Genomic DNA, 26,975 nt, shown 5'->3' on the forward strand with positions numbered 1-26,975 from the left:
CGACAGACACAATAAGGGTGGCTCCTGGGGGAAAGCTGGGAAAATAAAGGAAGTGAGCGTTGTGAGGACAGGAAGTCGCACTGTGGCTGTTTGTGGGGGGCACTTGAGAGCTGGCAGCTGTCGGTCGTCTGATGGTGTCTGTGTGTGAGAGAGAGCTGGGACGGTGCATAAATGGGGACTGTCATTACTGTGTGTACACTTGAGGCATTTGGTAAGGCCTGCCATCATACGATTCTTCAGAAAACAGGCCACAAACATTCCCAAGACAAAGACACGTAACCACACACACACACTTTTTACTCTTGCGACCCAATTCCAGACTAGAATTAGCGCCCTTCATTCCTGGAATGCTCCCCAACTCTTAGCACGAAATGATGTCATCAACCCTTTTTATTACCAGCACGTGTTTGTGGCGTTTTTATGTGCGTGAACGTACGTATGTGTGTATCTCAGTAGGTATGCATTATGACTGTTGACTTACTCTGCTTTGGTACACCATACGGCCAAAAGTCAGTGGACGCTCCAACTTATTATGGAGCTCAGGTGTTTCAGCCACACCCATTGCTAACAGGTGCATAAAATCCAGCACATAGCCAAATGTGCGACTGTCTGTCACAAGTCTGTGAACTCTTTCAGCCACAGGTAGACCACACTCATTCATAGAGCTGGGGCAGCTGATGTGTATAGCTCGTAAAAATCACCTATGATCTGTTGCATCACTCACTGCAGAGGTCCAAACAGCTGCACACAAGAGTCGCATCACTATGTGCAATGCCAGGTGTTGGCTGGAGTGTTGTAAAATGCGCCGCAACTGGACTCTGGAGCGGTGTAAACATGTTCTTTGGCGTGATGAATCATGCTTTACCATCTTGCAGCCTGATTGATGGATTAATCTCAGTTTGGTGGAGGAGAACACAATGGAGGGGCAAAGGTATAGGGCTGTCTTTTAGTTTTTCAGATCATGGATGTATACATGTGCTGAGCAGGTATGCTGTACAGTATTAGACAGTCTGCAAGAGCATATATGTGTAACTGGCAGTGAGTCAGTACCTGTACTGAGCAGAGGTGCTGGTACAGAGAGGAAGTCAGAGGCTGAATCCCGAACTTCCTGGTCTTCATCCTGCAGCAGCGTAAACAGACTCCTCCACAGAGAAACTGTAGTGGACAGACCTGACACACACACAATCACAAGCACGCACGCACGCACACAGTTTCTTACTTGAGGCCTGCATTTCTGATCCACAAAAAGATGTTTTGCCCTTTGACGGGTTTCAGAGAGTGAAGATTTCTGAAAAATCTGTATTTTTTGCAACACAAATTTGACTTTTTCTGTCAACATCAAAGTATTTATCTCGACTGCCTGGAAGGTAAACATTTCCTGTTGCATAACGGAGACTCACCCAGTGGCAGATGAGGGCTGCTCAGCACAGTGGCTGTACAGTCGACCAACACCTTGGCAGCTGTCAGCTTCACCTCCACTGGCTGCTCCTCGCTGCAGCATGAGCACACCAGCGCCCCCCACTGAGATAAACAAGCCACTGCGTTCGCACCCTGGATGACAGATTGATCAGAAAAACACATATCGAGTTTTACAGAAGCACTTTTAGTAAATCAGTTCTTTCAGCAATGTTAATTCAGTCACACAGAATGATCTAGATGACTTTGATCTTACATGTCGGACATGATTGGCTTAGATTGGGCATCTCCATGAATTTTCTTTTTTGTTTATTTGTCACCCCTCTGTAAGTTTATGGAAGTGTTATGAGAAACACTATGAGCCTACAGACCATCTTCAGCATAAGAAATCCAGACGGTTCTCTCAGCATCTGTCAGCATGATTTCTTGGTGAGGAAAAATCCAAAAGCACATCTGATCCTGGGTTGAAAGTCTACACTATGTTTATATTCAATAGCTACTAGCAAGGAAGAAAACTGGCTGACACGACCAGTGGCAACAACAGTGGTTTGGTTTTAATGTTTAATGGCAAATACTTAAATTTAAATTCAGCTAAGGGAGATAACAGAACTTGCCCTGTAGTAAGGCCAGTCAGCTGTATGCTCAGCTATGAGGTACAGTTACACAACAGCATTGGACTGATGGGTGGTAGAAACAACAAACATCTCCTTCAAGAACATTTGTGAACTGTAATTTTAACTGTCAGCACGCTTTTTTTTGTACGCCCAGTGAGAGATTATTAGCACACAGTCAGTCTTTACCTGAGGGTTAGCGTTCACCATTTCAACCACCAGCTGAGAGAGCAGGGTCAGGGCAGCACAGTGGAGCTCCACACTGAAACACAAAATCAAACACCTGATACCAGCTTCCAGACTTGGTGAGCTTATTTTTAGGGGGAAGAGGGACCCCTCCTCTGTGGATATTTATGAGGTTTCTCCCCTTTTCTCCACTCAAAGGGTTCTGGGGAATGAGGGTCTAAGGATAGTGGGTGTTGTGTAGATTGTAAGGCCATTTGGGGCTATATATTGCTAAACAAAGTGACTTGACTATGTTCATCTTAGTGGATCATAAAGGGCGTTCACTCTAATACAATGGAGGTGAGCAGAATTTGCTTAGAAGTACAGTGAGAGAGTAAATCTTTGGGTGAGTCAACCCTTTAATTTTACATATCGGTGCAGTGACCATGGCTGAGAATGATAACGTGATCCTCAGATCTTTCTGTGGAAACCATTACACGCACATAACACTCCAGCACCACCGACTACACACACATCACTCAACTGTATTGACTTACAGTCAACAAAAGAAGTGTGCTGGTACTCACCACTACATTATGGATCACAATAGACCAAGTGCCATTCAATCACACGGCAGACAAGGGCAGCCAGCAACCCAATCTCATCCCTCCCCGGCTCTAATCATAACCCTGGGGCCGCTCCAAGGGGAAAGTGGATCCCCAGGTCCAAGATTGTGGCCAGGAAAAGGCTTCACAGGGCTAAAAGCCTTTGTAATCCAATCCTTATTCAAGCCTGTATTCTCTTGTCGGGGTGAGAAAAGTACAGCAGTGGCTTGTCAAGGAAGGTGTGTGCGTCTGTCAATGCATGTCAAAGGGCTTACAGTGCACGCACGCATGCACGCACACACACACACTGGAACAGTATGTGCCAAATCAGTCTGTGGTAAGAGGAGGGTGTATGACTCAAGAGTCTCTCATGAACTCTGACAGAAATAATGGTTTGAGCCTGACAGCTGTGAGTAATCTAATGTTGGAATAATGTTCTGACGCCTTTGAGAGCACTAATATCAACTTCCATCCATGTTTGCACTTTTTAAAATTTTTGATAGAACAGATTTACGCACACTTAGTGTAGATCTGTGCAGTGTTTCACTTTATTCTGAGCTACGGTCTATTCATCTGAGCCGTACATCATACATGTATCTAAGTGTGAAGAAATCTCTGCAGTCAGTTTGGACACGCTGATGCTTCCTGCACCACAGCAAAGACTTCTAGATTGACTTTTTATTTTTTAAAAACGGTTTCTGGGGCTGGTGGACGATTTGGTTACCCAAATACTGCAACAATACATGAGCAACCACACAAATACCCATGCAGGAAGGGGGCCAGTTAACTCCAGGTGTGCCCAGGTGCAGGGTTAAGGTGCAGCCGGTGAACCTGAGTGACCCCCCCTCCAGGAACTCTGAATGAAGGCTTGACAGCCGGCCTACCACAGCAGCGTGAGGGCTCTTTCACAAGTGGAGGGAGCCAGAAAAAACAGGGAAGTGGAGGAGGAGTGTGTGGTTGCATTTTGACCTGTTGTACATTCATGACTCTTCCATCCATCACAGCTAAAAGCAAGTCTGGGATTGCTTAGGGACTGTTTTGACAGGATGTTTTCGGGAGGGAGTAAGTGTTTTGGTGTCACACAGTTGCCTAACCTTTCCCATTTACCTTGAAATGAATTAAAGTTACAGCTGAAGGCCTGTTGTATGCTATGGTGCGCAGCGAACAGGGCATATGCATAAGATATTTAGATGAAAATGGTTTAGAGGACCAAGAAAATACAATCCGGATGTTTGCTTAACACAAAATGGGAAATGGTATCTCCAATGCAGTCACACCTCTTCTCAGAATTTTAAGCCATGTTACTGGCAGGGCTCTCGGGTCGCTCTGTCCGTCGGTCCCCTGATAGTGGATCAGAGGCAAAAACTAAAAATGGAATAGAAATGCTGGTCCCTTCAAGTTTCATGACACTTTAAAAGACAGTTTTGCAGAGCTGTATGTTTTAAGCACGTATGTGATATCTGTACAAACTGAGCAAGACAGTGATTTTGATAGTTTGTAAATGTATTTTGGGGGTATGACATTTCAGGTATCTGAATCATATTCTTCGAAATGCTTATTGGTTAGACCTGAGTGCAGCCTTCAGTCCTGCAGGTGGCCATGCCTTTTTAAGTGTCCCAGATTGACACACTGTACAGCATGCAAACTCTACCTGCTGGAACAACACTATAACTCACTCCTTTGGCCCAAACAGTGGATCACATTAAGATGGCTTCAGGATGATGTTAAAGATGAGTGGCACGTGTTTCTGGGTACTCTCTAACCTGTGAGCAGATTTGTGAGCCAGAGCAAGAAGGTGCAGCAGGACCTCCTCCTGGGACAAAGCCTTTACACCATCCCTCCACCGGAGCTCACCGCTGGAGCTCAACGCACACAACACCGTGAGGACCTGAGGGGAGGAAGGAGAGGCACAAACAGATTGTCACAGGATATTAATGTAGTCACTCATTTTCACCTCCATCTCTCTCTCTCTCTCTCTCTCACACACAGACACATTCAGAGCTACTGGTGAGGGAAGTTGCTCAGGGCCATCCATCAACACAGCTTTGGTGTCCTCTCTGCAGTGCGGCTGGCAAGTTGCCCCGAGGGTATTTTTACCACACCGGTCAGATCCTCCCTATGCACACCCTAACCACGGGTACACAGCTGCCTCGCTCTCTCTTTCACACATTCATGTGTATGGATGCACGAGCACATGCAAGCACACAAAGATGTGCACAACTGCAGACACATCCAAGCTATCATCGGTATCTCCCTCTTTCATTCAGGCAGTAATGTGTTCTTTGTCGTTTGTCTGCACTTCACATCCATTCAGCTTAACCTCCTAAACTTGATTTTCTGCTTCCTTCACCCCTCGCTGCTTCCCCCTCCTCTCCATCCTTTCAGTGCTGTTTTCTTTGCCTGGTCACTCCTCCAGAGAGGGAGGCAGCTGACCGAGTCAGAGGAGGAAAAGACTAGTTTTCCACTCTGTGAGACCCCTGTTAAAAACACACATCCAGCCGAGAACACATGTTGACATTCCTCCTGCATATCTCAATGATTATTATTTCTTTCAAGGCCCCAACCTGTTATTAGAGCTTTAAAATAAGGCTTGCTTTATAGGATCTGAGTGGGTAGAGAGCAGGACGAGCGGGTGCATGTAGTGTCAGTGTGTAAGCATCTGTGTGTGTGTGTGTGTTTATATTTGTACATGTGGGCAGTAAAAAGACAAGGTAGCATGGTAGACCTCCTATCTGCTACTCTGTTGTTCTGAAAACACTGACACAGGAGACAGACAAAGCTAGAGCTAGCGACGAGCTAGTGAACATAGTGGAGCATTTAGCAGCTAAAGAAGCAGATATTTTTCTAGGGAGTTGGTGGAAACCAGAACTGAGAGTCAATATTAGACTTAGTATATGTGAGGCGACCAGAAACACACTTATCTAAATGAAGTCCAGCTGCATGAAGTGATATCATGTCAATGTTGTGCTTTCAGTTTGTTTTTCGCTGCCACACAAAAAGCCATTAATGCAGCTTGAAGCATACAGAAAAAAACATTGGCTGAAGAGAGGTAGACTATTGTTAGCCTTCTGGTTAATAGTACATCGCGTGCACACACAGCTGATGATGTCCACATTTCATACTGTTGGAGACAAGTCATTTGGAAACATTCTGACCACCAACAAGTTGTGCCAAATGACCTCAGCAGCCCTCTGCACTGGTTGGGGAAGGCTGGTGGACATATAGTTGGCATTGGCAACTCCAGTGAGAGTAAATCACTCACTGGGCCAGCAATGCAAAGCCAGTGTCATTATTCTTTTGGCTACTGCACTTCTCTCTCTTTACTGCACGACTGAAAACATGCACGCTTTAAATCCCGGCTACTGCATGTGTGTTTTTCACTATTCATCCACCCGCCAGGTATTCGACTGCTAGCTCCAACCCAGCTGGTCTGACCATCTCTGCTGCTTCTGACTTTTACAAGCAGCTTTAATGAGCTCCCGTCTTGCAACACACTCGACTGCCCACATACTCAAATATACAGAGTCACAGGAAAACATGCCAACTCAGGCGTACAGACTTCCATAGCTATAACATGCAAATAAACAGTGACGCCCACCCTGCATGAACAGACGCACACACAAAACTGTTAATAAACGTTACACTCTACCCAGCTTGCACTGCGGTGCTGTCTAGCTCTTATTCTTTCGGTCTTTTTAGCCATGACAGCCTCAAGGCGTTGCTGCTTTTCTTTGGTATTTTCTGGCATCTTGGGCAAAAGCACATCCTTTGCCAAACCCTGAAAGATTTTGACCGAAGAGAGCCAGACTGCCAGCTGAAATTTCACTACATGTCTTTTATTTCAATGTCAAAAGAATCATAATGAATCCAAAACCAAAACTGGCTACTGTATGTAAAGAAAAAAACTTTCTCTGAGCAGAGTGATGTGATGATGTCACCTGCTCCTCAAACTGTGGCTCCATACAAATGTATACAGTAGTCGCTTTTACAATATCATCACACAGTCTCTTCCTCTCTCTTTCGGCAGACTATGTGCTCCAAATCTGCATATTTGTCCAGAAGCACTTTCCATTTGTTAACCTTTGATTTCATGGGTCTGTCTTGAGTACTAAAGTGCACCATCATATGCCACCAGGTAGTAGACAAGCTGGTCCCAGGTCAAAAACAAGACAACTAACAGTTAAGTTCAGGCCCGATTGATGCACACTTATAGTAATACCTGATCCTTCTTAAACATTCTTTACTGGTTGGGGAAATAAAATAAAACCAACAAAGCATCTCCATGTATTTGCATAAGTGGCTGGAAACATGTCACACAACCAGTAGGCACTTGCTGACATGGACTAAAGGGATTGCCTCTGTGTTTCTCTAGCAAGTGGAGATGGAAATTTTGCAATTTAGATTAAAGTACACAAACTCAAGATACCCTACAAACTAACCTGAAATGGTGCTGAATACGCATTTTTACCTTTGCCTCGTTGATATGCACTGAATACTGTGTAAAGTTTGAGAATGTGAGGAGTCATACTTTTAGGGCCGTGCAGGCTATCGTCTGTCTTCCTATGAGCCCTCAAATGCAGCAGATTCCTTTAACACATGTGTTATGAATAATGACTGAAGACGACAGGATAGCTCTCTTCAGACTTTGGAAGCATCATCGCTGGATTGAATGGCAGACCAACACTATGTCCTTGGTCGACTGCTGCTCCTTCTCCTCTCCCAGCATGCTTCACTGGAGTCCAGGGAGAGCTATGGAAACTGGCCCGTTGGGTTGGCTTGTCCTTGGCGCAGGGGAGGCTCCACTTAACAAGGCCGACACTTTAAACATTAACGGCTGGCCTGTAAAGCAGTGCCTGGCGAAGAATGCACAGCCAAACGCACACATACACAGCGATCCCTCCAAAAGGTAAAACGCCGCACACATAAAAACACACACGTGTCTGCAGCTGCATGCAAACACACATGCAGCCAGTCTGTCCCAGCAGTGCTGAGTCATGTCAGCTCTGGACGGGTAACAGAGCAGGACAGAGCATATCTGCTGGCTGCCTGTCCTCGCTTTATGATCACATTGAAATAAGAGCTTCTGTCCCCAAACAGGAAATAGGCTGCATTTTCTCCTCCAAAACTTGTTAGAGTGGAAGCCTACAAAACCTCTCATGAGTGTGTGTCAGTTAGACTGAGAGTAAGCCAGTCAGCTCGCTGCCAGTGTGCTTGGCGTGTCCCCCTGCGGCCGATTAGCCTCTCACGCAAGCCTCTGCGAGATGGATTTGGACATTTAATCAATTTGCAGCGAATGTCCCCGTGGCTCTGTAAAAACTGTGATGAATAGGAAAAACATATTTTTTGGTAAGGACTCATCATTGTGTGATGACAGGAGTCTGAAATTATGCTGCTTATGGCCTGTCACAGACTTACACAAGGGATTATAGAGACACACACACACACACACTCATGTCCATAAAACAGCCAGACACATATACAGGCTCTCAACAAACACACAACAAACAAATGCACCTCTTGTGTGTGTGGTCTCACCTTGGCCAGACACTGGGGGTGTGTCTCGTGAAGAGCAAGGCTGGTCAGGTTAGACAGGGTGGTCTCATCCAGCCACTGAGGTCTCTTCTTTTCCTCCTCCTCTTCCTCCTCCTGCAGCCTCCTCAGGACCCCCTCCAGGGCCAGGTCCCTCACCTCGTACTGTGGGCACCGCAGCAGACAATTCAGGAGCCGGCTCGTGAGCTGAGGGCCCCCCCACAGCTCGGGGATCTCCACGCTGGCGCTGAGGGCCACCCGGGCCAGGCTGAGCAGGTACTGGGTGCTGCCGGGCCCCAGGGTGGCAGAGGAAGTGTCGGAGGAGAGGAGGTCTGAGGCCATGAGGACGGACAGAGCTTCCTGACGGAGATCACTGACTTCTGAATCTGACAAACACATGAGTCTTCACGTTAGACGACAACACAGGACGAGGACACACTGATCATGGCAACACAAACATAATGGCTCTTTAAAAATCTCCTGTCTACATCAAGGCTCATTTCAAGAGACACCGCTGTGCATCAATATCGGTCATGTTATTCCCCTGCTGATAGTAGTTTAGAGGTGTAGCATTTCCTTAACACTTCCACTCTGGCTCATATGAACAGAATGCCATCACGTTAACGTAAGGCTACAGCAGGAGAAGGTTGTACAGAGATCATGCCATAAATCTGTCATTTAATATAGAGCAGCAACATTTATCTACAAATCAAGTAAAAGCACTGGAATAAACCAAGAAATACAGTGAATCAGCCAAAGTTCATTCATTATGTTGTCGAGGAGCAGTCTGATCATATCAGCCTATAAAAATGGGTTGTCATGCATTTTTTATATCAGCATCATTTCTCTTTTTTTTTTTCTTACTTTCCTCCTTTTTGGACACTGTACGCCTTTCTTAGAGAGGTGAGAGTAGAGAGATGACAGGAAAAGCGGGCAGAGGGAGAGACGGGGGAAAGTTAACTGTGCTTAGGCACTATCAGAGGCAGCAGAATCCCACATTCTATAAAATAAGTAATGACACTGAATTGAATTGACGGGGAGATCTATACAACTGATTGCAGGGGAACCCTCCCTCATGATCACCATGACTATCAATCAAGCCACGGAGATGAACGGACATTGAAAGCCCGTCACTGATGAAAGCGCTCTTCTTACTTTAAATCATTACTTTCCTACAGCAGTGGCAGAACTACCTCTCACGCACCAGCTGCCAAATAGCTGCTGGAGCAGCTCTACCCACAATGCTGCCATCACGTTTGAATGAAGACGTTATGCAGCAGTTACTGTATGTAATGGAGAACTATGTTTGAGTGCCAAAAAGCCATTACCTTAACAGATACGTGATGCTTAAACTGCGCTGCTTCCTGTTCTTTTTACAAAAGAAAACTGAAAAATCACTGATTTTCTCTGAATCCTCCTGAAGCTGAATCGTCTCTGAGGATTAATACAGTTTTATCTTGACTCTATTATGCCTCGCCATGAAATCTAAAACTGCAGCATCTTAGTTTACTGAAATATTCCCAGTGTGTTCATGTCTGCAGATGTATCCAGTCCGATTTCTCTGCGAGCTAAACAAACACACACGGTCCTTTGTGAAGCAAACAGATGCAGACAACAGGCCGGCCTGAAGAAGCCAGTGTCCTCTGTTCCTTTCTATTTTGACTTTTATAGGAAAGGCTGCGTCAGTGTCTGTTTGGAAATGCCCATGGCTGTGCCAACCCAGCCACCTGTGAACATACTCCATTGGGGAGTGATGGACACGCAAATAAACACACATGTGCGCGCTCTCTCACACACACACACACACACACACACACACACACATACACACACACACACACACACACACACACACACTTCCTCTGAAATATAAGTATAATCCTGAGGCAGGGCAACTATAGAGTAACCCAATGCCATTCTAAAGCTGTGCTCCTCCCTACAGTACCGCTCCAAGACTCCACACAGACCCTGCTTTGACAGCCAACTCAATTAGTTTAACACACACACATGCACACCATGCACACACGCACACACACACACGCACACAGAAAGCTTATGAAACCCAGTGCAACTCAATCTGGCCCTGCTGCGCCACTCAAAACGTGGCCTGACAAAAGAGCGGGAAATGCCGCATTCCTCCAGAGATGGGCCAGGTTACCGTGGAGACGGGCCAGGTTACTATGGAACCTGATCCTCAAAGGGGGGTCCTGGGCCAAATAGGCATACTCTAATGGTTTTTAATGGGGGGTAGGGGCACAGTATTGACAACGATGATGAAGGGAGCGGAGAGAGGAGGATGACTGAAGCAGAATGTGAGCGTGTCAGAGAGAAAACGGCTGTCTGTCATGGTGGACTACAGAGACACATGGTGTGTGTGTGTGTGTGTGTGTGTGTGTGTGTGTGTGTGTGTGTGTGTGTGTCTAAGAGCTGTAGAAACAACATGCTACCATTAGCTTGTCACTGATACGTTCAACTGTAATGCAGCAGTCCTGATTTATACCTGACTCTCACACAAAAATACACAAAACCATCACACACCCACCAGAGCCTAAACCAACATTAAAGGGAAGCAAATCAAGTAGCAAGGAGGCCCAAATACTTTCTTTCAACTGACTCCAAATGCAGTCATTAAAGACAGAGAGAAAGAGAAAGGCAGAACGAAAGGAAGAAAACAAAAACTGAAGGAAAGAGAAGAAACAGAGCAAATACAGGGGAAATAAGAGAGTAAGAAAGAAAGAGGAAAAACATCATTAGTCAGGATGCGGAGCTGTTTTTTTATGATGGCCTTTATTAAAATAGAGTGTGCGGAGGAGGGGGAGTAGTCAGGCATTCCCTCCGCAAATGAAAGGCGTTCCTGTGAGGGCCATTTCAATGTGATTTTTCATGTCTGATCATAAACAGTCATTGTTCTCCCACAGCTGTGTTTATTTCAATCTGTGTCTACGACACTTGTGTCTCTTCATGCTGCTCGTGTGCAAACCTGCAGCTGGGCTGCGTCCAGACTCCATTAACTTGTGATTACTACTTGATATTTTGGGATGAGGCCTGGCTCAGTGGATTACAATGTGAGCAAAGCACTGAGATCATTCAGACTGGTGTGTTAATAAATGTTAGTGTAGGTGCAGGTCTCAGAGGAGAGTTTACGTGTGCTGGTCTAAATGCTGTTTCAGAGATATATAAAACTACTAAAGACGGAGCCAAAACCAAGTCTGAGGTTGAAGAGGGGAAATTTCAGCTGCGCTAATGTGGCTCTGTGGATGGCCAGGTCAGCTGGTCATCAATCACCACTAATCACTTCCATGAATAATGGAAATCCTACTTTTCCAAAGCCCAGGCGACATCGTAAAATTGTTTGTTTTGTCCAAGACTCAAAAATATTCAATTTACCATCAGGTCAAACAAAGAAAAACAGGAAATCTATTACCAATAGTCAAAATTCAAATGTCAAAGTAATTTTCTGTTAATCGACTAATTGACTAATCAATCAACTTTGCTTTGGTTTATGTCCAAATAGCTGGCAAACCAATTATATTCCCATCAGCCTCAGCTGTACTTTGTGTTTTAGCAAATGCTAATAATAATAATAATAATATGCTAATGCTATAACACTAAACTCAGATGGTGAACATGGTGAATGTTATACCTTCTTAACATCAGCATGTTAGCATGTTGATGGGAGCATTTAGCTAAAACACCGTGTCTCACAGAGCTGTCATCAAATCATTTAATCTGATTATTATAACTGAACCGATTTATGATTAAAGAGCGATTCATTAAATAATTTATTCATTTGATTTTCTTTGAATAATCAGTTTACATTTTATGGTCGATAGTCACATTCATGTCTCGAGGGATGTGTGGCAATGTACAGGGAACATTTTTAGCCCCACAAAGTGAGAGAAGAGGGAAACTGATACGTGTGATCCAGTGTCACTGCTAGCCATACCACTTCTGTAGAGTACATACAGAAATATGCATCAGGGTCACTCTGCAACCTTCCTGGAATCACTACATGGAAAGAAGTCAGGCTTGGTTTTGGTCTGTGGTTCTGCTCATTTCCACCATGCAGTTGTTGTGCTTTAGTGAAGAAACCTGAGACTTGAAACAACCAGCCATAACATCGTGTTACAGACGTACAAAGTGGACATACAGTTGTTGAACTGCAGAACTCTGGAGGTCTGTGAAGATGACCCACCAAACATGTGGGAAAATGAAAACACTCTCCATAAAGTCATGCTTTACAGAACTAGATCCATATCACGTGTGGGTTATATGTTCGGGGCATATTTGAGCTAACCTGTGTAAGTTTATGTGGAGCAGGGGAGAGGAACACATGTGTTGGCCTGCTTTACAGCACAGGTCAAATATTTAAACTAAATGCAACCGCGACATCTGGCTTAAACAAACCTGGCCCGACCTTACAGTTGGTAGTTTAGGGTAAGATGGGTCCTGAACCACGTTTGGATGGAGGACCGTCAGCGTTGGTCCAGAGAACACTTCATAATCCAAACTAAACTGTGACTGACCAGCCAAGTCCACTCCAGTAACACCAACCTTTTAACACCATGCTTTTAAAGAGGTGTCACTGGGACACATTCAGACGCACAGTGAAAGACCATGTGTGATGTTCCAGCATGTTGCGCAACGCTTGAGCACTGATGATGCTGCTATATGTAAGTGTGCTTGTGTGTCATATTAAGTAAATGAAGAGTTTGATTTGTACTGATGTACCACAAAAACTGGATTTGTACTTAGATGTAAGTGTGTGTGTGTGTGTGTGTGTGTGTGTGTGTGTGTGTGTGTGTGTGTGTGTGTGCGCGGTGTGTGCCAGTAAGCTCACTGGCTCTCCATTAGCCCTGTCCATAGCCCACTTAAAGCTGGCAGCGAAGGAGCTTCCCTGTGTCAAGCTAGAACTTTGGCGAGACACTTCCACATGCTCTCCCATGCAAGCACGCAGCTGGATTTCACATCAGTTTCCACCATCATTACCCAAACTGTGAAAAACAAACCCCAGACGCTACGTGTGTGTGTGTGTGTGTGTGTGTGTGTGTGTGACAATGTGAGAGAGCTGACCTCCTTCTCATGATGATGGAGCTTTACAATTTGCTGAGGTCCCTCCCTCTAATTTACCCTAAAAGCCCGGTCCCTAGATATACATACGGGTGTGTTTATGGGTTGCTCGTTGTCCTAAAAGTGTGATATAAATAAAAGCAAGCTAGAAAATGACGACCTTGTCTGTCACCCACAGTAGCTGTTAGATTCCTAAATTCATGAGGAAGTTTTACTGCTTTACTGGCCACATTACTGTTAAATAATACTGCAGATTGTCGGCCAAAAGCTATATGAGAAAAGCAGTGCATCGACAGGAGTGACAATAAAGTGCAAATGAAAAACTCCAGAGTGAAGCTCTGCTCTCTATTGCGTCAAATTATTAATGCTACATCAACATCAATACGACCCTCTATAAATACTCAGTACTTTCTTCTGATATGTCTGCGTTTCAGTCGCTGACAGGTTTCCTGTGGATCTGATAATGTCAAACCACTCAGCATGTATTGAGAAAGAAAAAACTGAATCATTTTTAGGCAGAAATGGGATGTATTGGACATCTTTTGCAACCCTTTTGGGGGTCCCGAGGTTGTAAAGGGTGTAACGTGTGGACTGTAGTATTTCATGGAAGGAGGAGGAATACAAACTTCTTCTCTTGCAGCGGTTGGTGCATAATTCCGCCCAAAAAAAAGCCCAAAGTTAAATGGGTACGAGTGTCCAAATATGGCACTACATGGCTTACCAAGATGTCAGAGATGAACATCAATCTCTTGTGCTAAAGTTGCCAGAAGTCTAATTATGGTAACGTGCTTTTTTATGAGACAGATTGAATTTAAAGGATAGGTTTGGATATTTTCAAGCCTTTCTTAATACAACACTGACATGCCACACATGTGCGAACGCTGGGAGCGTTAATGGCCGCAGCAAAGGCCATGAAGACGTTTCCTCCTAATGCAACTACGCTGTGAGAAATGACAGACAAAATCAGGCCTTGTTCTACAAAATGCGCACACAAATACGCTGATGGAAACACGACTTATTTGTGTCACCTTTCTCCTACTTTCCGCTACCTTCCTCTCACCAAACCTTTCAGCTCTTTTTACTGGCACGGCTGGAAGCGTGAAACAGAGGACTGGCGGAGGTTGAGATGAAGCAATGGACAGTGGGGGCTTTTTTATGAGTCTGCACGGATCAAAGGGCCAGGGCAGAGAAATGTGTGCGAACACACACGAGCGCACACACGCACAAAGACCTGTGTTCAGAGCCGAGAGGAACTGGCTGGTAAAAGCAAAGTTCCAACTTAATACAGGGTGCCAGTTAAACGGGGGAAAAAAGAGAAGCAATATTGAAAAAGCCAATTGTTCACCCCTCTGCCCCTGGTGCCAGGCCCTCTTAAGAGCCTGCTGCTTTCATGTGAACTTACCCAACCTGTGGCTCTTTAACTCAACATCTGATTTGTCTGAAAATTTGCAATTACACAAGAGGAAAAGGGTGAGGGATTGGAAATAAGAGGGAGAAAGACAGAGCAATGGAGGACTCACACACCACCACAGAGAGGTTGAGAAATGAAGCCAAAGACAGACTTATGATAATAATAGAGAGGCATTAGAGGTGTGTAAGCTAGAGGGAGCTTATTTAGTTATGTAAGGAGGAGAGCCAAGTCGGGCCAGGCCGGGTCCTCGATCTGTAGGCTTGTTTTGAGAAATCCTCGGTATTTCCACTGTCAAGACGAACATGTGTTCAGCACATGGCCGACCGAAAACATAAGTGCCTCCCCCGCCTCTCTCTTTTTTCCCTCTCTGTACAGCACTCCAACATAAACTGGGTCATAGGCGCGATCCCACCATCTGTCAGAGATCGCTCGCCTTCAGTTTCACATTCCTCCACTGCGGAGACCCCCACCGGCCTGCGCACATGTGCGCACAACCGCACCACGTACACAGAGGCACACACACACACACACCTCAGGGGGCTCCTCTGAACTACCCGCGACATGAGGCTGACTTCTGTCAACAATCAGTCTAAATGGAGAGCGCAGTGGACAGCCTCGCCAGCAGACGTTGCAGGGTTGTCTGTTCAGAAGTATAACTTCACAGCAAATGGAGGGCACACAGTTGCTGTTTACTGAGCTGATAAACTCCCCAGCAACTGGCTGGCATCAGCAAAAGAGCATCTAAATCACAATCAAGAAGAAGACAAGGGTGAGAACAAACCCAAAGCCACGTTCATATGAGACTGCAATACACAGTCAAATTTACTAATTGAAGAAAACAAATACAGTCATTATTAAGTAGTCATTATATTATTAATAAATGAATCAATTCTTAACTGGTGAAATTTCTACTTAACTGTACTTAATTTCAGTACAGAAAGATATTTTAAGAAATATTTTAAAAATGCTGTGCAGCTTGAAGTGTAACTGTCATCAATCCAGAGTTGGGGGATGAAATCAATATCCAGCAGTGGTAATATTTATTCATTCATGAACAACACTGCTTTTTGTTTAGAGGTCGTAACTGCCTGTAGTCAGGACTCAGACCAACACCTTAGCCAGAGGAAGGTTTGTCAGGCCACATATATAGTGAGCTAGGACAGCACAACTCTCCCGACCAACACACGAGCAAGGCTACATGTCAAATGCTGAACAGAGATGCGAGACAGAAGTAATGCATTCAGCCATATTTAGGCAAAAATCGGAGTGTCTGGTCTAATGTCCAGCTTTGTGAGAATTTCGTGTTGAAAGCAGCTGTTTATTGTTCTCAAAATCAAAGCAATATTTAGTTCTTCAATGTGATGGCAGAAAAAAAACAGACTAGAAATATTACATGTCTCTGGGCTCTTTCACGCCTGTTTGGTGCTGACCAAATGAACTCTGGTGTGTTTGCCTGTTGGTTCGGTTTGTTTGGGCTCGGTAAGAAATGTCAGCTGAAATCTGGTGCAGACTAAACAACCGGACTGAGGCCGCCTGAGAAGGAGGGTCTAAGTCTGCTTCCAGGTGGACCATGGTGCAGTCTGTCTGTGATGTGAAAGTAAAACAGACCAATCGCAGGATTTTATGATAGGAGATATGTGATTTTCAGCATGTATTCAAAACTACAGTTTGATCCAACTGCTCATCTTGAATGGTCAGGATAGCGATCTTCAGCCATCTGTCTAGGCTGCCTACAGTGTAGTTGTGGAAGCTTGTGTAACCATGTGACACAAACGCACGTCACCACGTGGGTGCTGGGATCCTCGATAGTCCCTCATTAAAAGGTGACTGAAATGCAGCGACCCCACAGTAACTACTCACCACCAAGAAGACTGATCTTGGGCCCACACAGGCACACCAACACATCCAGAAAGGCTCCTCTGGTCACCACGCAGCTATTCTGTCTGAATGGAGAGGGAGAAAAGCACAAAGGATGTTCCTCTGATGAACCTTGGATAATCAGCTTTGCCTCTGATGTGGCACAGAGAACTGATGAGAATCAGTTTGATCTCAGAAAGTCACACTAAATTTGTTCTCAAGAACCTTTTATAGCGAACGCTCCCCTTAAATGTTCCTGAACCACCTCGAGTTAAAGAGATAAAACTGCAGCCTCCAGTCTTAGTAAAATCAGAGATGGAGATTTTACTGAACTGGGCCACTGGATATTTGTAATTCAATGAAACTTTAGCTTTGATCTTCATGATTTGGCGAATAGAAATGTGATCTCCGTGGCTGATGTCATGCCCCCGGTCCTCATCAGTTGCCTGTGTGACGGTAGAATGGGGAGCTTTATCTGCGTGAATGATTATTCTTGACCTCAGACAAAATCTTTTTAACTCAAGCCACACTTACCAGCTTTTTTGAAGAGCTTTCAAACACAGGTTTTATGTATTGGATTATATATGACATGAAATTCACTATTTTTAACATCCAGTTTTTTCTGTGCAATCTGAGTAAAAACAAGAGAAGATTTCCTAACTCTAGATGTATGGAATACAAGGTGTGTTTATGTGCAACCAGGGGCGCATTGTACGATTTTCATTTTTCACCCATTTGTATGTCTAAGGTCTATGTTTCCACTTCAGACATTGGTGTTGAGGTGAGTTGGCATACAAATAAATCCATCTCACAAAACATACTAAAATACACAAAATACCACAAATGGAGAGACAAGCTAGAAACAAAATATACTTTAAAGTGTCAGGTTAACAATTTATGAGCTGAATGATGTAAACTTATTAAAATACACAAAATATCACAAATAATTGCAAATTTGCAAATAATTGTTTCCACGTGCAGTTGCCAGTTAATTGGTTTCATGTAGCTAGAACTAATAAATAAGTCCTCCCTTCATGAAGGGCCTAATGTTTTTGCTGAAACTGCTTCAGGGACGGGTTGATTCACATACAGCCATTCTGGAGGATGCAGTTTGTTCAGCTGTTGAACTGTATAATACAGAGAGCTTACTGACTCTGCCCTCATTGATATTAATGGATGGGACATAGTGTAATATCAGAAACACCTCTCAGTGTTAATTCAAAGCTGTGCATACTTGACAGTCCCCACTCCAAAGTCTACAGACTGTGTCAGCTCAAACTTGAACTTGTGATAGCAGAAGAAGCAGGGGTGTTAATAATAACTACTTAAGCCATGACAGTCGTACCAGGACACTGGAACTGAAGCAGCTAAATGGAATTCAGGCATACTTCATTATATTATTTATTAAAAATGAAAGAAGGCCTATTGTGCAGACTTGTGATCTGGCTCATCGCTGACCACCGGACAAGTCCGATTCTGGAAGCAGCCAAACCGTCCTGGATTATTTTCTTATAGTAATTAAGTGACTTGTTTATTATTTATGTTGAACTGACCAATCACTGAGTCCACAAAATGCCAGAAAATAGTGAAAAAAATGATCGAAGCATGCATACATACATATATATATATATATATATATATATATATATATATATATATACCATTTATACACACATATCAGTAAGCTTTTGGAACATAAATTGGACATATATATTTATATATGTACATATATACACGTATATAAATATATATATGTTATAAATGCTAATGGTAAAAAGTGCCATTCAGTGGTTCAGATGGTCGCAGTTATTCTTATGGTTTTAGCTCTTGGGTCGTTTTAAGGGGTCATTAAGGTTTTTTCGAAGATGAAATCTTTTACATGATGGTATTTGAAACTTATTGAATGATTTTATGATAGCATTTTTGTTTAGTTCTGGTTTTGTAGGATATTTTAATTTTAATTTATTATAATTTTAATAATAATTTATAATTGTCTGTCATTTATTGTTACAGGTCTATTTTTGGCAGGACCCTTGGAAAAAAAGGATTTTGCATCTGAATGAGACATCTCTTGTTCATTAAAGATGAAATGAATACAAAAGTTAAATAATCTAAAATCAAAATCATCAATTGATTGGCTTGTTGTTTCAGCATTATTCCTATTAGTTCTTCCTGTTCCTGTGTGTGCGAGAGTCATTTAAATGTCAGCCTCTAAAACAAGAAGTCGCTGTATTTCTGGGCCAACAGCTCGCAGGAGAAGAGGCATAATAGGACAGTGATGTTTGTTTGTGTGTGTTTTCATTTTTGGTGAGTCCTTAAAGCCTAAACCCTTAATGTGTGAGAGCATCACATGAGACGCCTGCAGCTGTACGATTGCAGATGTGATTAATTCTCATACAGTTTATACACAAATAAACAAGCGAAGGCTTGAAAAGAGGAACCAATTGTAATTATTTCTTCCCTCTTCATAGACGCACAATAATTGATTTACAGTGTAGCCCCAGACTCTGGTCTCACATCAGTCACCATGTATTATAGAATGATTACTGTTATGTTATTTGTGAGGGCTGACATAAATGTGCTATATCTGCCTATGGCTTGTGTGTAAGTGAAGCAGCATGCGTGGGCAGTGTGAAGTGTGTGTGTGTGTGTGTGTGTGTGTGTTCAATCCAGGGTATGACCACAGCGCTGTGAAAGCCCACAAGTGTGTGTGTGAAAACAAGGGATACAGTGTGTGAGCTTGATGTCACGTTTTCATCACTCAGATATTAATAAGCCACACGCCCCCACACAAAATCCTCTACACACTTCACACACACATACACAATACACATGATGGAGCATGGGAAGAGAGAGGGGTGTGTGTGTGTGTGTGTATGTATGTGTGGCTTAAGTGAGAACAGATTTGGGCAGGGATGAGTCCTGTGAAGTGGGCTGACTGTGTTTATGTGTGCATGAATGTGAGGTAACATTGTAAAAGAGGCTGTAAGAAGATGAATCATTAGATCACAATCCAAACAATACACTGGAGAGGTTCTAATAGGTTGGTACTGGGCCTCATGTACCACCACAAAGCCAAAGTCAACTGTAGCGAGCTACATGAGTGTCTGCAGTCATCTTTAAAGCATTGACACCCTCTGGAGCCAGAAAAAGTCCAAAATGACACAACGCAGAGACGGTGTGAGGCCAAAACCCAACACTGACTCAGAGCAGACGAACAATGCATTCCATCCTTTTTGGAAGGTGGCCGCTTCAAATTAGTGGTGTTCTGGAAGAGAGAGGAGGTTTTCTTTTTCCAAAAACAGAGGTCCTCTGACCTGTGTTGTCCTTAGATCTGGGCGCCGGGCTCTGCGGTGCTGCATGATCAAACGGACAGGCGGTGGGCGCGCTCTGCTGAGCAAGAATTCACCTCGTCATCTTAATAAAGGCTCATCAGTGTAACCAAGCGGAGCTAGCGGGGCTAGTGTTGCTAACCCAGCGACCCTGTGCTATCTGGTGTAGGCCGCAGCATGGGGAGAGACTGGAGACGCAGGCCTGACCTCAGCCAGGCAGGAGGGGGCCCACAAGGTAATCTGTGCCCCATCTTGAGGCCTCGATCTTGGGTGAGAGGGCCAGAGGTAGAGGGGGGAGAGGAGGAGGAGGAGGAGGAGGAGGGGGCTGCGGATGGGACAGCAAGCGGTCTCTTTGAAATGGAAGCCTGGGCAGGACATGAAGCGGACACAGTCAGGGAGGGGATGGACGGTGAGACAAGGAGCTATTCTTCTGGAGAGCCAGTTGGAAGAGCGGGAGGGATGCTTATCTCTGCGTGCATGCGTGTGTGTGTGTGTGTGCGTGTGTCTAGGATTACCGAGAGGCGAGCCACATGCGCTGACAGAGGGCTGCGTTGATGCCATTTCCTGCTGGCAGGGGTCTGTGTGAGTCAGTCTGGTAGGAGCGCAGCAGAAACAGCACCTGGAAACACACAAATACACACACTTGAATTCATATATACATATAGATATGGCGATGAGACGCAGTCAGACTGAAAGGTTGCTTTGTGTGGCAATCCTCTAAAAAGGTAGCAGTTATCAATATGTTTGCCTGTCTACATTATATTTCTCCCTGCGATTGACTGGCACTTCAGGATTTGTCTGGTATCGAGCAGGCTGGACAGGATGACTGGGTATAGAAAGTAGATGTCTGACCATTTCTTGCTGCGTGGCACACAGCCAACACTACCTGTACTCCACAATTGCATTTTAAAGTAACAATATTTATTCACATTTGCACATTTTTAGGAAATATAACATCAGGCTTATTATTCTTGAGGGAAAATGAGCAGTGGCACTGCATCACACAGCAAAGGTCATGTATTTAAGCAGCGAGTAATGTGAGCAATGAGATGTGTGAGGATGTGTCTGATTTTGAAGTTGTAGAAAGTCTGGACAAACAAGGCAGTCTGTCACAGTCTGTGAGAGGAAAAAAAATCCTTACCAGGCTGAGGCTAGTTTCATTTAACCAGCTGGACACACGTTTTACCCAACAGAGTCTGTATCAACCTGAAGTCAGTTTCAAGTTTGTATTAGTAGTATGTGGACAGGAGTTGGAAATCACACTGAAACTGAGTATGTACCTCGTCCGTGAGTACATGTTTTTGTTCTGGTTAGTTCTTGTTTGAGCCTCAAACAAGCTCACATTTAAGTCTGGGTGACTCTCAACAGAGTCTCTCCAAAATCAACAACAAAAAAAACAAATCATGTTTGAAGACATGATGTTGAGTCAAAGAGCCAGAGGCATGTTAATACTGCACAGTAATCTAAACAACTGCTGGGCACTGGGAAGTACCCTTTAACCACACATGAAACATGCTACCCACCATAGATAACCATCCGCCCTGTCACTTGACCTCTATCCCCTGTGGCGTAAATATGTGACTTCAAACGGTACGTAAACAGCTGCAGTAAATGTACCGAATGTGATGGTGACAGAAGACGTTTAAGAACTCTTAAAATGTATGTTTCCCATTGCAGATGAAATCATTCTTTTCTTTGTGGCTGATGTGACAGTGTGTGACTGAGCCAGTTTGTAGCAGGTGGACTGGTGGTTGGGAGTGTTCAGAGGCCAGGACACTGGCTGGCTGGCTGGCTGGCTGGCTGGCTGGCCGGCTGGGGTGTGTATTCTGGGCCTTGGTAAGTATACTCTTTAAGCCGGGGCCACGGCCACAGACCAGTAGGAAGCCATTCATTACGCTGCGCAGGGAAGGAAACGTGGGGAAAAACCAGGCCGACCACGTAGCACCAAGCCTGGCCACTGAGTCCTGGCCTGCCCCTTCTCTCCTCCTGCAGTCTCCACGCCCAGGCAACACCCACTGGCTCATACAAACAGCTTCCACACCCCTGGGTCCTTCTTCCTCTAGCTGTCACTCTCTAAGGACTTTTCCACCAACAAGGAGCCAGTGCTGGAACTGATTCCCGAACCAAGTATTGAACATTTCCAAGTGATCCCGCTGTCAAAAAACTAAATGTTGTGAACGATCAGTCACACTTGAAGTAGTCTCTGCAAATATTTGCTGAGCTTCTTATTGACATCATGAAATCTAACGTGGCTGACAAATCCAGGAATATGTCTGCAGTTTCACTGTTGGCTCCAACCAGTTTTGGCAGATTCCCAGGTCACAGCGTAGACCTTCATCCTGCAAATGTACACATGACCAACTAACACAGTGATCTCTTGATTTACTTTGTGTTTGACGAGGGAGTACCAAATCATTCTAGTAGTGTCGTACCACCCTGTTCGTTCAGTATAGCCTACCAGATTACAATAATCTTGATTACCTAAAGTGGACCAGTGGCATCATGTCTGTTTTGGTGCTGAGTGCTTGGATTTGTTATTGTGAAGTATGGCAAGCCTTAAATCGGCAAATTTAACTATGTTCTGGCCTCACGAACTCGCAGCAGTGCAACTAAAAACGACAATTCGGGGGCGGGCAGAGAAATGTCACCATTTAAACCAACACTGTTCTGTCGCAACCCAAAAAAAACACGAGTGAGGAGGTTGTATTTTTGGAAAAACTGACAAGATACAAGAAATCAAATTCAAGTTTGGACGACGTGCTAATATAAAGGCTGTAAAAAAGAAGTCATCTGACCTGGCGTTAAACTCTACTACAGTCATGTCTGAGGTGACGTGGAAGTTTCTGGCTTCTCCTCAGAATTGTCTAACTTGGCAGTTTTTTGCTTACACGCTGTTGAAACCTGCAAACCAAAGGAGATTCTCAGCAGTAGTTGGCAGGCTTTGTGTTGATTGCTTTGTGTTCAGCACTATTACATCCAGTTATGAAATTGGTTGACTCATTCAGAAGCACAGGGCGGCTCATTGAAAGGTTGGTTTTAGCAGCGCCAGCGCCTGCACTGGTTCCAGTGACGGCAGCGCGGCCCTATGTCTTCATTCCTTCTCCCTCCGCTCGGCAGCTACACCTCATCCACCGGGTTGGGAAGTCCCTGCCTGGGAAGCTCAACCGGCTCAATCCAGCCCGGCACGGAGAAAACCGGAATATTTATAGAAAACGCTGCATCCCTGTTCCTCCTCTCAAAGACAGAGTACAGAACTACACCCCATGTGGGAGGAGATGCTGGGACTGGATCAAGTTCAACTGAATGGGAGATGACAGGACAGCAGCACAGAGACCTGGTGCAGGCTCATTCTATGTTCATCAAATTTCAGGATTTCTCCCTTCCAGCTTTTAAGTCTAACAACTACACACTCAGAATATCTACAAGTGAATTTGATTTAAGCAGGTTTAAGACATTTAAAGGGGCCCTGTGGATTTTCCTGGTAAACAAGTTTCTGTTTATATTTAGTGAGTCTCACCAAAACGCACTGCGTGTATCCTCGAGGCCTAACCAACATGGTGAATGCTTTTCCTTCCTCATGAACATTTGCAAAGCCGGTTTTCTCTGAGTCTGAAACCTGGAGTGCTTACAGTTTTAAAAATACAATTGTTGAGAAGATTTCTTCATTATTTACACAACTTTATGGAGACTCATCTATCATCTATTTGTCATTCAAATCATTAATTTTAAAGCAGCATCACTATCTAATATTGGACTCTAATATTCATTTCATCCATTATTAATAGAAAGATATTGATCAGTTTGAATTCCCTAATATCCTTTCTACTTTATGACCACAGCAGCGCAATGAATTCCCCTCTAGAGCTTAGTGTTGCAACTTCAACAGCAAGAAAACTTGGGCACTGCTAAATATGAAAAATATCAAAACCTATTTGTGCGCCTTGTTTTCTGGTGAGACGTTTAACTGCTTGTGTGTGTGTGTGTGTGTGTGTGTGTGTCTTTCTCTGAGTGTGTTGCAAAAAGCCGTACTCCTCTTTTGGGCCTGGTAAAAATAGTGGTGGTGGATGTGAGGTCCCTTCAGACTCTGTTATCAGCCTGCCCTGCTGTCCCTCCCACTGCCGCAACCACAGACTGACCACATGCTGCAGCGAGCATGCACACACACACACACACACACACACACGCGCGCACACGCGCACACACACACAGAGCAAGTGCAAGTGCAAATAATTGCACACCAATTCATGGCTCAGTCCAGTAAAACACATGCACAAAGAAACATATAAATCGGCATTCACATAAAACCAGATAGAGGTTAGGCAAAGTGTGGACGCGCCCAATTAGGCAAAAAGAGATCCCAATAAAGACTGGCTAAATATAAAAAGGAATAAACACACTCTCTTGCTCTATATAGCCCGTACTCTTGCACAAACAAAGCTTACATATGCCCTCTAGACACCAAGCTATACTCCCTCACATATGCATATGCACATGGGTGTGACAACCGAGTAATTTAGTGGTGTGTGTGTGTCTGTGTGTGCATGCAAGAGCTGGGTTACTACATTCTTGTCCAAAGTTGCAGTAGTGTATCTCACCCAGCCCCAAGGGACCTGCTTGTTATTTTCATTATGTCCAGAGACGCGTATATACAGTATTTTTGACTGGCAGCATGAGCTGTGTGCATGGAGGTGACGTTCAGTAGCACCTTGTCATTACTCCTGCTGGTGTCACCACTAAAACCCAGAGCTCAGTTCACTTTAAGTTACTCGATCTCAAGATGTCAAGATACTGTTAAATGTCTTACAGTATGGAGTGTATGACTGGATTACTGACAAAATAAAATTCTGCTGAATTATCTGCTTCAATAATCACACACACAAGAGCAGGGGAAAAGGTCCCAAACGTGGGTGACCACAACAGACTCCGGGCCAGCTGATCCTGCAGAATATCTGTTTCTGAAAATCTACTAAATTAGAGAGTGAGAAATGAATTCTGAACTTCAGAAATACTTATTCAACAAAACAATTTTAACTAAAGGTCCACTAGCTAACTTTTCTGGGAACTTCAGAGGATCGAGTTGGCTGAGTTCTTATCACAGAGCCTTAACATGAAACTTCAGAAGCAAACTCTATGATGAAACTGCATAATGTGGTTGAAAGCTATGGAAAAAGATAGAGGATTTTGAATTAAGACTATTTTGTGTCTTTAACCGGGGGGTCTTTGATTGTCTTTTCTGTTTGTAGAGAAAGTGCAAGTAGTCAATGAAATTTGGTGAAACTAGGGAAAACTACCACCAGGAGAAAAGTGAATGGTTCTCATATGACTTCATGCAATGAGAACACAGAAAGGGACCCCAGTAAAGCTTATATGTCATGGAACTCAGTTTAGGCAGTAAAGAACAATGGCATGTTGTACACAGAGTGGCAAACTCTAAAGTACTGTTGATGCATGTCTGTAAACTCAGTGCATGGCAGGCTTCCTGATGCAGCCCTGCTAGCTTACAATGTTACAACTTCAAGGCTAATATCCGACACCAGCATCAATCCCCCGGGACTCCCTCTGGATGAGATATATCTCAGGTCATATTAGAAACAGGCTGACAGGTTTTCAGGCCCACACATTTTCACTGGGTCAGCCCTGAGGATTTTCTCAGAAAGCCCAGGCAGACCACTGGCCGAAGGCGGCCGTCTTCACGGCAGACCAACAGACATTATTGTAAGAGAGCAGGGAAGAGTGCATTTGAGAAAACGGCACCAACATCACTGCTGCCAAAGGAAAGCAGACGGCGATACTCTTAATTCTAAAGCCTCCTCCTCCTTAGTCTCATTTAGCCTCTGTTGTGGAAATACACAAAGGATTACATCCGTCGAGTTGGCCGTCCTCAAACCACCGCAGGCCGCAGCTTTAATACTTCTGGCCTGTACCAGGCACTGTGGGCCAGGGCTGTTGCTGGCGCGTGTCGAGAGCGGAGTCCGGTGTCGGGTTGGGTTAGTGCCGGTCTGTTCGATGGCCTTGTTAAGCTTGGTTCTGGTTGTATCAACAGAGGTTTGGGGAACGCTGGACTGATTGAAGTGATTTCAGTGTATTTTAAGGTGCTTCATCAAAGACGGGCCTTAATCAGGCCATCCAGAGGACAGGACCACCTCCAGCTGAACCAATAAATCAGGCTGATTTTGGCCTGAGTTTAATGAAAAACTTACATTAAGTGTCTTATTGTCACTAGATGTTTTCCCAAGTGCCACCCTGCAAAACACTGCGGGGCGGGGTCTGTGTCTGTAAAGGTCTGTGGTCACACTGACATTTTATGGTGAAATCACGTCATTTAAAAGGAATCTCTTTGTTCAGCAGATTTGTCCAAGGGGACAAAGCAAACCAAGGTAAATATTTTACATCAAGTTCAACTCTGGTGAACTCTGACACATAAATTTGTTCTGTTGCCTGTCTTGATGGTCCCCTTTGAGAGTCAGCCTAAAACAGAGCAACCTATCACAGCCTGTGCTACAACTTTTCCAGCTGGCGAACATATTAGCAGTTGGCTCTCTGCTACAGTAGTTCACCAACTAGTCGTGCAAGCAATCACTTCTCCAAGCTTATACAACAACTTTTCACGAGGACGTGCCACTTTCTGGTGAGACCAGGCCTTAACTCGGGTCGAAAAATGTGAATTTGGGCACTGGACTGACCCCATGAGGTAAGAGGGGCGAGAGGAAACCATCATAGCTGTGTCACAGACTGGAACACCTATCAGTCATGCAAACACAAGTATGTCGTTGCATATGGAACTGTATGCCTGACTACTATCTTAACAGTCCAGTGATTTTCAAATTTGCTGTTTAAATTTATCAGCCTTTCAAAGCCTCTCATTTGCTTCAAATATCGATAAACGGCACATTTTCTTTTTCAGAATAACCAGGACTATTTTAAAATGAAGACATCATAGGGGTCAAGGGTCAACTACTAGAATATCAATTATTTACAA

The 26,975-nt window shown here is 44.3% G+C and overlaps 1 protein-coding gene across 1 annotated transcript in view; it reads right to left on the bottom strand.

The window, feature by feature from the left end:
* The window catches only part of thada (THADA armadillo repeat containing), a 94,366-nt gene that overhangs the window by 11,623 nt on the left and 55,768 nt on the right, over positions 1 to 26,975 (bottom strand). The window contains exons 30-36 of the mRNA XM_041947015.1: positions 20,512 to 20,615; positions 16,668 to 16,750; positions 8,333 to 8,712; positions 4,561 to 4,685; positions 2,217 to 2,289; positions 1,401 to 1,551; positions 1,051 to 1,170 (exon numbers count right to left, since the gene is read on the bottom strand). Coding sequence (XP_041802949.1) covers positions 1,051 to 1,170; positions 1,401 to 1,551; positions 2,217 to 2,289; positions 4,561 to 4,685; positions 8,333 to 8,712; positions 16,668 to 16,750; positions 20,512 to 20,615 — 1,036 coding nt within the window. The remainder of the gene's footprint in view (positions 1 to 1,050; positions 1,171 to 1,400; positions 1,552 to 2,216; positions 2,290 to 4,560; positions 4,686 to 8,332; positions 8,713 to 16,667; positions 16,751 to 20,511; positions 20,616 to 26,975) is intronic.

This window comes from Chelmon rostratus, chromosome 11, assembly GCF_017976325.1.
Source record: "Chelmon rostratus isolate fCheRos1 chromosome 11, fCheRos1.pri, whole genome shotgun sequence".
Lineage (NCBI taxonomy): Eukaryota > Metazoa > Chordata > Actinopteri > Chaetodontiformes > Chaetodontidae > Chelmon > Chelmon rostratus.